This window comes from Platalea leucorodia (assembly GCF_965183815.1).
Source record: "Platalea leucorodia genome assembly, chromosome: 5".
NCBI classification, from domain to species: Eukaryota; Metazoa; Chordata; class Aves; order Pelecaniformes; family Threskiornithidae; genus Platalea; species Platalea leucorodia.
In genome coordinates this window covers 64,039,464-64,052,823 of record NC_138827.1, presented here as the reverse complement: position 1 = coordinate 64,052,823, position 13,360 = coordinate 64,039,464, and the positions used below count along the sequence as shown (strand labels likewise).

Here is a 13,360-nt window from a genome sequence, read left to right as displayed (position 1 = left end):
ATTGCCAGGAATATTTGCATGGAAATGGGATTTTGTTTCTCCACCAGTTCTTAAATGCTCGGAAAAGAGAATATGGAACTCTTCTTCTTTCTCAACATAGCTGCTCCTTTGTGGATTCAAAGTCCCACCATTTTAGCTTTAGTGACTGAAATATTGTCTTGCCATCTTTGCTTGCAGGGTGATGAAAGTATCATGGCCTGACTAAGATTAAATCCTGAGTAGAACATGACTGACTAAGCTTTAAATAGGATTTATTTGCAGTACCAGAGTCTGCTCCTGCTGACACATTTTCATGTTCATGGCAGACGAAAATTAGGGAGCTGGTGGACGGCTTTCGTTGCTTGTTACCTTTCAAGACAATATGTGCATTAAAAATAATCCACCTTGACTGCCATATCTCAGCTTGAGGCTGTAGAGCTGGCCACTGTAAACATTTTCTCTTTACTTATAGAAGCAAAACTGATCTAAAACTCACCAAGACACACGACATTTATTGAGAAACCTTTTGCAATGAATTTCTGCTGTCACATTTTAGTTGGTCATTGCTAGGTGTCACAAAACAGCAGCTGTCTTGTCTGCAGTGTTACCCTCAGAGACTTCCAAGAGCAGAATTATGTCTTTGGATTTAAAAATAGGTTCTTTTTTAAGCAGCAAGGATGCTGTCTTTATGCAAATGCCAGTAGTAGTTTAAGATGGAGAGAAACCCTGTAGAAAATGATTCTTTAGCAGAAAATTCTTGATTTGTTCCATGTTTGCCACATGTGGTCATTGACTATCTAGCAGAGTTTATCCCCCCCCCCCCCCCCCCCCCCCTTTTTTTGTAAAGGTCAAATTAGACAAAAGAACTCGGAGACCACAGTGTCCTAAGTTCTCAGATAATGATGATGATCAAGGGTTTTCGTACAAAAGATCAAAAAAAATTAGGGGTGTGTATTTTGGAAGGGAGAAAGAAAATCTGAAAATTATTTGTGAAGTTTCATCTGGTTTACACCAAAAGAGGGTATTCTTGTGGAATGGTTTGATTCCTGTGAATGAAAAATTTCTGTTGGAGAACAGTTTTCTCAGAAAAAACGACTGGCTTCAGATAGTCTCTCCTTGTTTCATGAATGAGATGCTTCACAGCCTTTCTGTTTTAAAATATGTCCTAAAAATGATAGTGATAGTGGGCTACCACAGATTAGAAATCTGCCCTCAGTATGTGAACGGGACTGCAAGAGTTAGAAGGATGATTTACTGGTGAAATACATGTTTATTTGTTCCAGTCTGTCATCAAGATGCTGGCGGAACTCATTTGCCAAGTACTTCTTTGCTTATCAGCCTTGACCAGTGCTTTTTTTGCATTAATTCATCTCTGTCTCTTTCTGTCACTTCCAAGTGTAGCTGGATTTTTTTTTTTTTTTTTTTTTCCCAAATGATCCATTAAATTTTCATTCTCTTTCTTCCTCCTGCCCCACCCCCCCTTTCTTTCACCAGGCTCCAATGTTTTCCTGGTCCCGGCTGAGAGATGCTGACCCTGTTCTCCGATGTGAAATGGCCTCTACTGGGGAGGTATCTTTTAGATTTGCCTTTTTTTTTTTTTTTTAAACCGAATCACCTCTAAACATCATGAATCTTTGAAAGTGATCTTATTACTGCCTGAATCATGATGGCATGTGTAGCTTCTTTAGAAAATTGAAAACATCTTTCTTATGCGTAAAAACATATTGTCCTGGAAAACTCAGTTGATTCAGCCACTGGATGTCCCTCTTTACCTGCATGTCAACTCCCTGACTTGGACAGCCTGGAATGAGTTTATCTGAGAGCAGTCGGGTTCTGGGTGGTTCTCGGTGTGTCAGTCTGTTTTATGAATCACCTGCTTTTTGACAGACAAGCACTTACAGCTTTCAAAACCCCCAATCGACACATGCCATAGTAACAATATCGAGACTCCAGGTCATGAGCGTTTGGTCTTGGAACGTGCTAGTTACTTAAAGGCAACAAATATGTGTGGTGATATTTTTGTTGTTGCCTGGTAACCATCAAGGCATGTCCCAAGGTGCAAAAGGTGAGAAAGAGTGAATAAAATGTGATGGCTGCAGTACTGGCTGTTGGTATGGTGAGGGGGGGACTGTGTTACTTTACCCACTCTTTCTACAGCACGGCTGTGAGGTGATTCCGAAATGTGTCTCTGGTGTATGCGTGGCACACTGTAAAGACACAAAGCTGTTCCTCTTCCTGTGTAGGCTCAGCACTGATGGGAGCCCTCACTTCTCAAGGGGTACAGGTTTCTATCTACATCATTTGAAGAGATATTAACTCATCTAGAACAAAGAGGTTTGTTTATGAGTAATTGCTGAGCTGTCAATAGCTTCTGTAGAAATACCCAAGCTATCTTTAAACTTGCTTGCTCTGTTACTTCTAGAAAAGAGTTGTGGTGGCAAGAGACTTATTCTGGGCTAGAAAGCCAACTTAGGAAGTGATTAAATACTGAGGCAATTAGGTTAGGCTTAACTCTGCTCTACCATAGCTAGGCAGGTGGCAGAGCCTGGGCTGCTTCATTTGATATGCACTTGGGTATGCCTACATGAGCTGTTTTCATTGGGAAAGACTTATCATTTTAGTATGAGAAAGCACGATACCTGGATACATGGTAAGAACAGCCTTAGGTCTCCTACATCTCTCCAGAATTACTTTATTTTGCTCTTTATAATGTGTGCAAAACAGTATTGCAGAAGATTTCCTTTCAATGTAGTTAATGGGCAGAAGAAAGCCAAGTGACTTCTGTGACTTCCTTATTTTCAGAACAAAATTGACTACACAGACAGCACCATCACAACCCCCTGAAAAAAAAAGGAATAAAAATGTAACTAAGGGCAAGAATTATTTTTCTGAGCTTTATATGGAGTTAGAGATTACCTTGGTCATAAGGGAGGGATTATTAACTTTTATGAGTTGGAAAGATCCATATTCACAAATGCCATAAAATGTGACAGTTATGAAGGTCTTTCTTATGAGTGAAGTAAGGATAATAACTTGCTTTGGGTAGAATGCTCAATTATTCCTCAAAGATATTTTTCACACACACGGCTTGATTTGGGCTTGAATTTGTCACGTCTATCTGGCAGAGATGTATTTTGCTGGGAGTAGTCGTTCCCACAACAGTAGAAGACACAGTGCTGGGGGATCCCTTTGAGTATTGTGGCTGTTTTGACCATGCCATAACGATAAACCTCTCCCAGCAGGCTGGAAATCCCTTGTCCAAGCCTACAAGGCAGGGGGCTGTCCACCACCCTAGAAAGTCCAGGATATACGTAGCCCCTCAGCCAGATACACTGTAGAACAGACTGAACACTCAAGGATGAGTTTTTAGAGAAAAGCTGAGATACAAGTTGTCATGATTTTTTTTATCCTTTCCCTTGTGGGATTTTTGTTTGTTTTGTTGTTCTTTTTTTACTTTAGAAGATCTGGCAAATCATCATTTGTTCTTCTTACATGAAATACTGGTTTCTGCTCACCATGGTAACAGTCAGACCATGAATGTGAGGGCTCACTCTGTGATGGGAAGGACCATAAGAGGGAAATGGGAGAGCAATTCTCAATCAGCCTCTTTATCCCATCTGTATGTGTGCGTAGATTTGTTATTTCAAAGAGAAAAACCTGTGAGTTTCTGCTTCTGACTGTTTTTCAACAAGTGTGGAGTTGTCCAGAAAAAGTGAGCATTGGGTTTTCTCTTTTTTAACTTTCACAAAAGCTCATGCATTCCTCTCTTTGTCATCAGAATTCCAAATTTTGATAAGGAACACAGTTTAGTTCTACAGAAGATCATTACTGTATGACAGTCTGTAAGCAACCGAGCTCCACAGGCAGTTCTGAATGATGGAGACTGCTATATGATTTTTATCCATTTCTTTATCAAGTTTTTGTTTATATAAAATAAATTATTATGAATTGGCATGATTGTCGTTTTCCTAAGTACATACTAACATTTTACTTGAATTTTGTACCTCTGTGGACTTTTAATGGAAAAGCATCTTTATATACTGTGATTTATCTTCACAAGAAATGCCGGAAGTACATGACAGCACAAGTGCTGTCTTACCCCAGTTTGCAGCGTACACACAGAGAAACATGCCTGCATGCAGAACACTCACTGGTATTTAAGCATTATATAATGTTAAACAATTTGCAGTACACTCACAAACACTGTAGCAGAGGCTGTGTACAGCATTCCCATAACTCAGCAGAATCGATTGTTGTTACTCCTTGGTGTGCTGTTTGAAACTAAAGCGTTGCTTATTCCTTCGTTATTGCTTCATTAAAATTATGAGATTTGTCTTCAATGATTTTCTGATTTATTTTCCATCCCCCCTGCCTGCAGACTCCATGCAAAAGCAATCTGATTCTGCGTGAAGAAGTCAAAAGACGCTATTTAAAAATTTCATTTCTGTTTCTTTTTAAAGCAATAGTTTTAGGTTGTTTTTGTTTTTCCCCTCATGCCGCCACCTTTGTGCCTTTTCCCAGGTTGCATGCTTCGGGGACGATGTGTACTCTGCCTTCCGGAAGGCTATTCTTGCCACAGGGTTTACGTTTCCTAAGGAAGGAATTTTGATTGGAATCCAGGTGAGTCCAAAAAGCCAAAGCTGAGAAAGGACTGGTAGAGAGGAATTCAGTAACTGTTGCCTTGTTTCCATTCGTGTGTCTTTATGGCTTAAATGTGTTTCTCTGCAATCCATCTTGAAGTGCAATAAGACAGTGAGGAACAAACACTATGGAGAGATCTTTACTCGTTTCCCTGGGGCTGGCCTGTTTTTTTCCCCTCTGTCTCCTGATAGTTTCCACTGGGAGCTGCAAAAGTTTGCTGGGGACAAACCCCTGGGATTGCTGCAAGCAGTGGCCTGGGATCGGAGAGTTAGAAGCCACCTTCCTGCGGGTAACAAAGCCCGTAGACAATCAGTTCAGAGAAACATCCCAGCTAGAACTCGGAGCCAGCTCCTTGCTCCCACCGAAATGAGACCCCTAGGGATGCTGCTTTCCAATCCTGACATATAAATTCCCTTCATCTGTACATGGCCTCGTGCCCTTTTGAAACCAGTTTCCCTCCACCCCGCCAAAACAGTGAGTTTCCATCCTGCAAAGCTGGACCTGCTAAGCTTTCCCCATAGATGCATATATGTCATTCCAGGTAGAGCTGTAGCGTCATCCGACAGTGTAGAAAACATGATGTTGTTAAAATGTTGTGGGACTAGTTATTGGTGTAACACTGTCAGGCAATGAGACCTTCACAGAGTATGGCACTGTCACGTTCCTCTCCTCATTGGAGTCATGATGGGAATATACGTGAGTGCAGTGGGGCGAGGGATTAAAGGACAACAGTCTTCACCCTGCAGCCTGCTTTCCTGGCTGCCTAGAGGCACAGCTGCCATTATTCCTTTCCCTGTTTGATGACAGCGCGTGGCCTATATTGTTCCCTACTATGCAGCTCCTATCAGCTAGGAGTAAGTAGCTCAGAAAGGGAGAACGAACACTACATTTGTGTAGTAATGTTTCTGGTTTCTGTATCTTGCCAGAGCTCTCTCTTCTTAGGGACTGCCTCTCAGACACACATTCTGGAGGTCCGGTGAGTCCATACCAGAGTAGAGCTTGGACTTCAGGTTTTCATCTCTTGCTGTCAGCATCCCTCAAAGTCGCTATATGGGACAGAAAGTTAAAATGGTGTCATTATGGGAATGTCTTCCGGTTCAATGGCTTCTGCAAACAGCCTTTACATGAGGGAGTTCCCGATGGGTTTGCCTTAGGAACAGCCCTGCACCATTCACAGTTCTGTATCAGTAAGGAGGATGTGCGGTTCAGGATGAAAAAGTAGCTAGGCAGAAAAGCAAAGAGCGTTGGTTCTTTATCACAGGATAGTTACCAACTGCAGGAGGTGCTGAAGTCAGATACACTTTTAAACTTTTGAGATGTGTGTATGTTCCTCAAAAAACCCCAGACATTTCCACTGCAACTAGAACATTCTTGGGGCCCATAAAGATAACTGATTGCCTCCTGCCATTTCCCTGTTGTGCTTGTAATAAGCTTATGCCCTACATGATTGCATAAAGCCAATAAAACAAAAAAATAGAATAGATGAATTTTCCTGTCAGACAACTGGGGTGTGAAAAATGCATTGGGCTGTCTGTGCCAGCAGAGGATGTGAAGGAAGTGTGTGAAAAGTGGCCAGAAAGGAACATGACTTCTGCTAACACAGATTACTGCTTAGTCCTTAAATATACATATATATACATATATACATATATATATATATACACACACATCTATGGATTGAAGCTGTTTTTCTAAGTTACCTCAAATTAGCAGAAAACTCTTTGCTTGCTACCGAGATAAAGTTTAAAAGTTCACTATGAAACTCTGGGCAGTTGGTACTGTATGTCTACTGTATATCTAATCACAGCAGATTTTAAAACAGCACTTAAAAAAGGGGAAAAGAAAAGCCAGGAGCAGAAAAAAGGAGAGCACCCAGTGTTTAAAATTTAAGCCTATTTTCCCGATAGCAGCTAAAAGGGAACAGGCAGCAAAGAGTAATTTTAGCAATAGAAAGCATTTATGTGGGTTCTGTGTCAGTATCTGTTAAACTGAGCCAAATGTTCTTTGTATAAAGGTCTTAAGAAAAAAAAGAAGGAAAAAAAAAAGATAAAACTACCTCAAAAGCTCAACCCTCCAAACCTTTTAAAAGTAACAAGATTCTGTCCTTTTTAATGAGTGGTTTGCAGTTCATTTTCTTGCAAAAAAACCCTTGAAAACAACAGATCAATCTCTCTCTGAAGGTCTCTCTTCATCTCAGCATATTTCTTATATAATTAAACTCCAAAACAAGAAGTGTAAAGTTAATGCTGAGAACCACTTATTGGTCCCTCACCACTCTTGGAGCTTGTCACCTACCTACTTTTCAATGGTCTGTTTCAAAATCCGCCAGGCTTGCAGGCAGAGAGGGGACATAAAGCCTTGTAAGAAGGGAAGGTTGAAATCCTGACCTAGACTTGACGTGTAGACTGAGTGGTCTTCCCTGAGTATTACAGGCTGGAGGAAAGGGGAGCCCTTCACTGCAGAAACAAGAGCCACAAGGATCAAGGCACAAGGCGGGCTGCGAACATGAGCAGCGTTGTTCTCATTTTAATCACAAACATGAGGTCATGTACCTCAAACTGGCCAAGTTGTCAGTGTATCCTCAGAGGGGAAATAACAGGCTCAGAAGGACAGATACGAGGACGCCCTTCTCCGTGATCACTTAATGTTTAAATGTCATTGCTGTGAGGGGGGGGAGGTCCCTCCGAAGGCAGAGGCCTCTGGCTTTCAAACTGTGGGGTGGTTTCTGCAAGCTGTTCTGGTACACTTGAGGCTGATTCTTGTCAGGAGCACGTACACCAGCCCACTTGGTTGTCTCTGAGGAAGGTGCTATGTTTCATCTGCAGTGGATGGTGAACTCAAAATATACCCAGCTTTCAGAGGATTCATTGCTTCATGATTAGCTGCTTGCTCTGATTTTTAGACGGGATTTTTAGGTCTTGGAAAGAGAGAAAAAAAGAAGCTAAATGGTGGTGAATTCTGCTTCCCTCAAAAGTGTCTAGGCTCAACATGTTTAGGTTATTCGGTATCCTGCACCTTTATGTCATTGCTATTACTTATGTTGAGGTGAGAGGAGGCTGCCTTCTTGAGGGTGAAAGTCAAATAGGTGTAGTTAACAATAGTAGAGAGGGAGATCTTTGTTTCCTTGCAAATATTTCACTCGGGTATTTTGCAAATCAAGAGTCAAGTGGCTGTGCTGTGATCTGCGGTCCAAACAGGTCTCATATGCCCAGGTAATGAACCCACCCTTGCAAAGGGGGATCCATGTAGAGTACTTAGAGGTTGCAGTTCCAGCAGTAATCCTACTAGGGCCATGCAGAAATGTTGCTAATAAAGTAATCATCCTCAAGGTCAAACAGGCGAGCACTCCTTGACATCAGTGGGACAGCACAAGGCAGGTTGGGCAGCCAGCCAGGACCTCAAGCCCACTGGATTTTCCTTCAGTTGTGAGCACTCCCTGACACTGCGCAGGTCAAGGTTCCGCAGGAGTTTAAAGGCCTGATGCTCTCCCAGGGTAAATGGAGTATGGCTTTCTTGTTAGACAAATGAATCTCTGCCAGTTTATGCAAGCTGATAATCTGACCTCTTTTCTTTTCACAATTCGGAGAAATCTATGATGCTGAAACCATGAGTCTGCCATTAAATAATTTATATTTTATGCAAGAGGAGTTGAAAAGCTCATTTTATTTTCTTTCCTGATTGGGCTATTCAGTGATATCTCTGGGATGGAATGCATCTGTCTTACATCTGTGCTGGTGACCACGAGATGCGGAAAGCATTGATGGAGTATTTTATTTTTAAATCCCAGCACTCCAAGTCTGTTGTTTCAAGGTAACCTTCTGCCTTGGTTCCTTATGTACCAGAATTTTTGCATGCTCTACAGTGGATTTGGATACAGAATTCAAGATTATCCCAGGAGATGAGCTGGCTTCGTTTTGAGCTGGATCGTAGTGAGAACTGGTGTAGCTGTGTTGAATTAACTGAGGATTGTAGTCCTTTACAAATAGCAAGGCATGCTAGCAAACATGAGAGAGAGGTTATAAGAAATATAACTTTTTCAACAAAGGAAAAAGAATACAATTCTCCTACGATAAATATCTTCCACTAAATAAATCTGCTTGTACTTTTCACCTTTAGTAACTAATGGTTTCTTACACAGGTTCTTTCAGCCAGCTTGTAAATCTGAGGCTGCTCCGATTCAAGCTGACAGCTGTAATTTCTTTTCATGGAGAGGCTGTTTTATGTGTCACAAGTGTTCAGTATATGTTTGATAGAAGTTTATAATACTGTTGTGAAAGCCAACCCCCCTGACCAGAAGGCAGAACCGTTCTCTTTGACTGGGAAGCCGCCAACCCTGTCACATTGTATATTTATATTTTCCAGTTAGTCTACAGAACGAGATGGCTTTCTGAATGAGGTTCTTTGAGTGCTTGAAAAAAAAAAAACCTGTTGACTCCATTTCTTCATAGGAAATCGTTCACCCTTCAGAATATTGCTTTCTCACCCATAAAGGTTAAGCCATCAGAAGCTCCAGCAGGGAGAAGGGAGCTTGCAATAACCTTACTTGTAAATGGCCAGACCAGGCTAAGGTTAAAAGCAAGGTTTGGCCAGCCTTGGCAGTGAGAAGGACACGTGTCGCATCTGATCTTTGCATTGCTGTACCATCCAGAAGAAAGTTACGCTGGGATCAAATTTTCACTCACCTGTTGCGCTAAAATGGCTTGTTCAGGTGCAGATGTCTGCAGGAGGTTTTCTTATCTCTATTTCTTCTAAATTATGTTGGATCTATGTGTGCTTTATGAGAGAGGTGCCCAACCTGGGCATTCAGGTCCCCGTGGGAACAGGGTGTCCCTGTCTCCCGAGATGTTTTGTGTTTTCCTTTTCCATATGTTCATGGGAGTTAGAAATTAACTCACACATACACAGGCTCTTCTTCATGTGAATTTGCAAACAGAGCATCCAAAGGCAGCCCAAAGCCTGTCCATATTTGTTATTTGCCAGAAGAGAAGGCCAAATGTTTGAGCAATGATCGAAAAGATGTTTAAGAGCAGAGGAGACTCTAGTTGGTGTATGTGAGAAGGGAACTGCCCAGATATTTAATATGCAGTAGTAAATCTTCTGTAGGTGCAGTTGAACTTAGTATGGGAACACTTACTCTGGTGTTGTAACAAAATATGTCTTAGCTGGGAGTGAATTGGGCTTCAGGATCTAGACAGTTTTCTTGGAATGGCACTGTACATGCATATTCAGGCATGTCTGCCCACACACACAAACACCCTCTCCTCTTAGCACAGTCTGGAGGAGCTCTGTGTTGCCCAACAAAACACTGTTTCTAAATCCTAGCGTTGATGCTGTATCTAATAAATTTCCTTTTTCAGAAGTCCTTCCGCCCCAGATTCCTCAGCGTAGCAGAACTACTGCATGAGGAGGGTTTCAAGGTAGGTGGTCTCAGTTATTTAAAGCTAGAGAGTTTTCAAAATCTGAAATGTACTCGGCCTGCTGAGGAATGAAGAACTTTGGAGTTTATTTGGAGACACAGAAAAAAGGAAGTTTTCAAAGTACAAGAGGGATTTTTAGCTAAGTGATCTGTAAAGTCAGCAGGTATCACCCAACTAAAAGTTTTCATGATTGTTTAATTGAACAAACAGGGCTGAGTCACGAGGGCAAGAACAACCCTGGCTCTGCTATCAGCCTGCAGCCAGGATGTCACATTATAAACTCCTCTAAATTCTCCAAGAAACAAAAATGCCAGCAGGATGCCATGTCCAGGATCTCCAGGAGGGGAGGAAGGGGAAACCTTTTATATGGAGAAGGTCTTTACAGTGCTTCATCTTCAGTGATATTCACAAGCTGTGGACATATAAAATTTGTGGTGTTTACATCCCTCTTGTAACTCTTCTGCATCATTTTGCATCCATATTCCTACTGAAAGGTAGCTAACAACATGGCCACAGAAGATTGGCAAGAGCTTTTTAGTATTAAGTATTTAAGTACTATTTTCCTCAGTGGCATTAGTGTAACTACTGGATTTACAGTTGTGCCCTTCAAAACCTAGTGCTAGGGAAAAAAAAAAAGGCAGCAAAAAAAAAATTTATAAGTGGTAGAACTTAAGCCCTATTGAAAGTAAGAGGGATTTAGGTTTTGCTAAGCCACTTAACTGCTTCTGGATGTGTTACTACCATTCATTGGCTTATCATCCATCAGCAAATCACAGATAACAAAAAGTTGGGAAAGTCATGCTCTTCTCTGTGTGTGTCTCTGTATGGAGAGACACCCTTGTGATGAAAAATGCCCTCCAAGTCAGCTCTGATAACCAGGCTGTGTGTTGGGTCAGACCTGCATGAGTGAAATGAAAAGTTTCAGTGTTATGAAGCACAGAGTAAGTAACCTTTTCCTTTAACAGCTTTACGCCACAGAAGCAACCTCAGACTGGCTCAATGCTAACGGTATCCCAGCAAATCCTGTGGCATGGCCCTCACAGGAAAGCCAGAGTCCGAGCCTCCCTCCGGTCAGGAGGTAAGAGCAATACTCACTTTGTCAAATTTGTGTTAACATCCAGGACAGCATATACAAGGGGCAAATTGCTGGCCCTGTGGAGATCAATGGTAGTGATTTAATGGGACTTCAGATTCAATCCAAAAGTTTTGTTTTATCTGACTCTGTCTGGAACTGTCACAGCAGGGAGGTTTCAGCTTAATTAATGAACATCTCATTGAACAGTCCTATTTAATATGGCTTGAATGTATTGCTCCACATTACATTTTCACGCAAGGATATGTGGGATCTGAATATGTAGCTTTTAATGATAGTCAGTCATGCCTTTAACAGAGTTGTGCTGAGCTGTATGAAGGCTGAATATTGCTTTGCATCACTGAATAGAACAGAAGTAAAGCCCGAGTTCCTGAGTCGCAGCTTAGTGCCTTAACCTGTCAACCCTCCTTTCTTGGGATGTGAGATTAAACTCAAATGAAAATTTTCAGTGTTGTTTACCTGCACGTCTGTGCTATTCATCATAGATTTTCATTAAGCAAGACACACTGTGATACTGTCTTGTGCTGTATCTTCAGGCTGGTAAGGGATGGGAAAATAGATCTGGTGATTAACCTGCCTAACAGCAACACCAAGTTTGTCCATGGTAATTATGTGATCCGGAGGATGGCTATTGACAGCGGGATTGCTCTGCTCACTAATTTCCAGGTACTTCCCATGTCATTCTTTCTCCTCTTAGTCATAAGAGCCTTCAGACCTTTCAAGCACTTGTGATCTTAGATTCCAATGTGTTTGGACCCTCATTATCTCTGACAAATAAATAATGTGCCTGAAAATCATGGCAACACAATTGGTTGAATGTATTTTCTTTCTGCCACTATACAAAACAACATTGCTAAAAGTAAAACACAAAAAGAAGAAAATCTTGAGTCCTGTACTGCAGCTGAAGTTGTTGCTGTATCATTTTCACTTCAGAGCAAAGTTCTTGCACAGGATTGCCTGTAACGTGTTTAAATTATGCATGGGAACGGGTTTTTTTGTGGGATGTTTTTCCAGTACGGTCCTTAAACCTTACAGCAGGATGTAGCTGGGCTTTCTTGAATGATCCTTGGGGCAATCCATTTCCAAAGTGCCATCCAAGTGGAATTGCTGCCTGTGCTGTTGTAGTCCCCAATTGCCAGTCATTATGTGTTTGTAGCTCCTGACAAACCCCTTTCACATACTGATAGGGGAAGAGATATTTGGTAATGCAAAGTGGGATTCCTGCTGCCAGCAGTACCTTGACTTCCTTTGCAAGTGGCTTCAACTGTCACAAAAGAGCCTCATCTGGCTCTCATTAAGCACAGCAGCCAAATTCCCGTTGATTTCAGTGGGCGCTGACATAGAACCCAGTGACTTGAACTGGTGTCCAGCTGTGCAAAATCTTCTGCTGTGATTGGGGTGAGTGGAGGGCAGAAAGAATGCCAAGCTGTAAGTTCATAGACAGGATAATGCCAAACATGATTAGCAGGGATGGGAAACTGAAGACCCATCCTTTGCCTACTAGCGAAACACACACTGACAACCAGAACAGGGGTCCCCATCCAAAATTTATTACCACACCTACTTGATGTATTTCATTGAACCTTTTCGATTTCAGAGTTTTAATCTCTGAGTTTGAGAGAGTAGAACAACCCTGTGTTCTCTTAAGGGCTTGGGCTGTAGGGGGAAACAACAGCTCTCATGGGACAGAGCTGTCTTGCCAAAGAAGCCCAGCACCTCTACATCTCTCCAGCTGGACAGGCAGGCTCCAGAGGGCTGGAGCCAACACCCATGCACAGTCACCTTGAAATTGATTCTGATTTGGATGGACTCAAGGACTGGACCTGCATAGTTTCAGGGTGACGGTGTAGAATTGTGGAGCCTGCTCTGTTACTCAGCCTTCTGCGGAAGGCTTTGCAATGCTCAGTCCTCCTCTGCTTTATATTGACAGGTGACAAAGCTTTTTGCTGAAGCTGTCAAATACTCTGGGAAATTGGACTCCAGGAGTCTCTTCCACTACAGACAGTTTGACAGTGGAAACACTGCATAGAAGAACTATCTCCAACCTGCAGTCTTACTGCTTCTGGCACCACAAGAGAGAGAGGATCTCGGATCATCCACCTAACCATCTTTTCCTGTATTTTATAGCATCTGCACTAATTGTTTTCCAACTCACACAAACTAATTCCTAGCCAATACTTTCGATGGCTCATTGGAAAGCCATCCTCTCCCTAGCCTCTCCACCATCTTC

General features: G+C 42.0%; 1 protein-coding gene across 1 annotated transcript in view; it reads left to right on the top strand.

Moving 5' to 3' along the window:
* CPS1 (carbamoyl-phosphate synthase 1) overlaps window positions 1–13,159 on the top strand; it is a gene marked incomplete at both ends in the record, with an annotated part of 94,877 nt that extends 81,718 nt beyond the window's left edge. The window contains 6 exons of the mRNA XM_082312098.1: window positions 1,474–1,548; window positions 4,501–4,599; window positions 9,978–10,037; window positions 11,003–11,115; window positions 11,667–11,796; window positions 13,061–13,159. Of these exons, the coding sequence (XP_082168224.1) occupies window positions 1,474–1,548; window positions 4,501–4,599; window positions 9,978–10,037; window positions 11,003–11,115; window positions 11,667–11,796; window positions 13,061–13,159 (576 nt within the window). The remainder of the gene's footprint in view (window positions 1–1,473; window positions 1,549–4,500; window positions 4,600–9,977; window positions 10,038–11,002; window positions 11,116–11,666; window positions 11,797–13,060) is intronic.
* Between the last annotated feature and the right edge of the window lie 201 nt (window positions 13,160–13,360).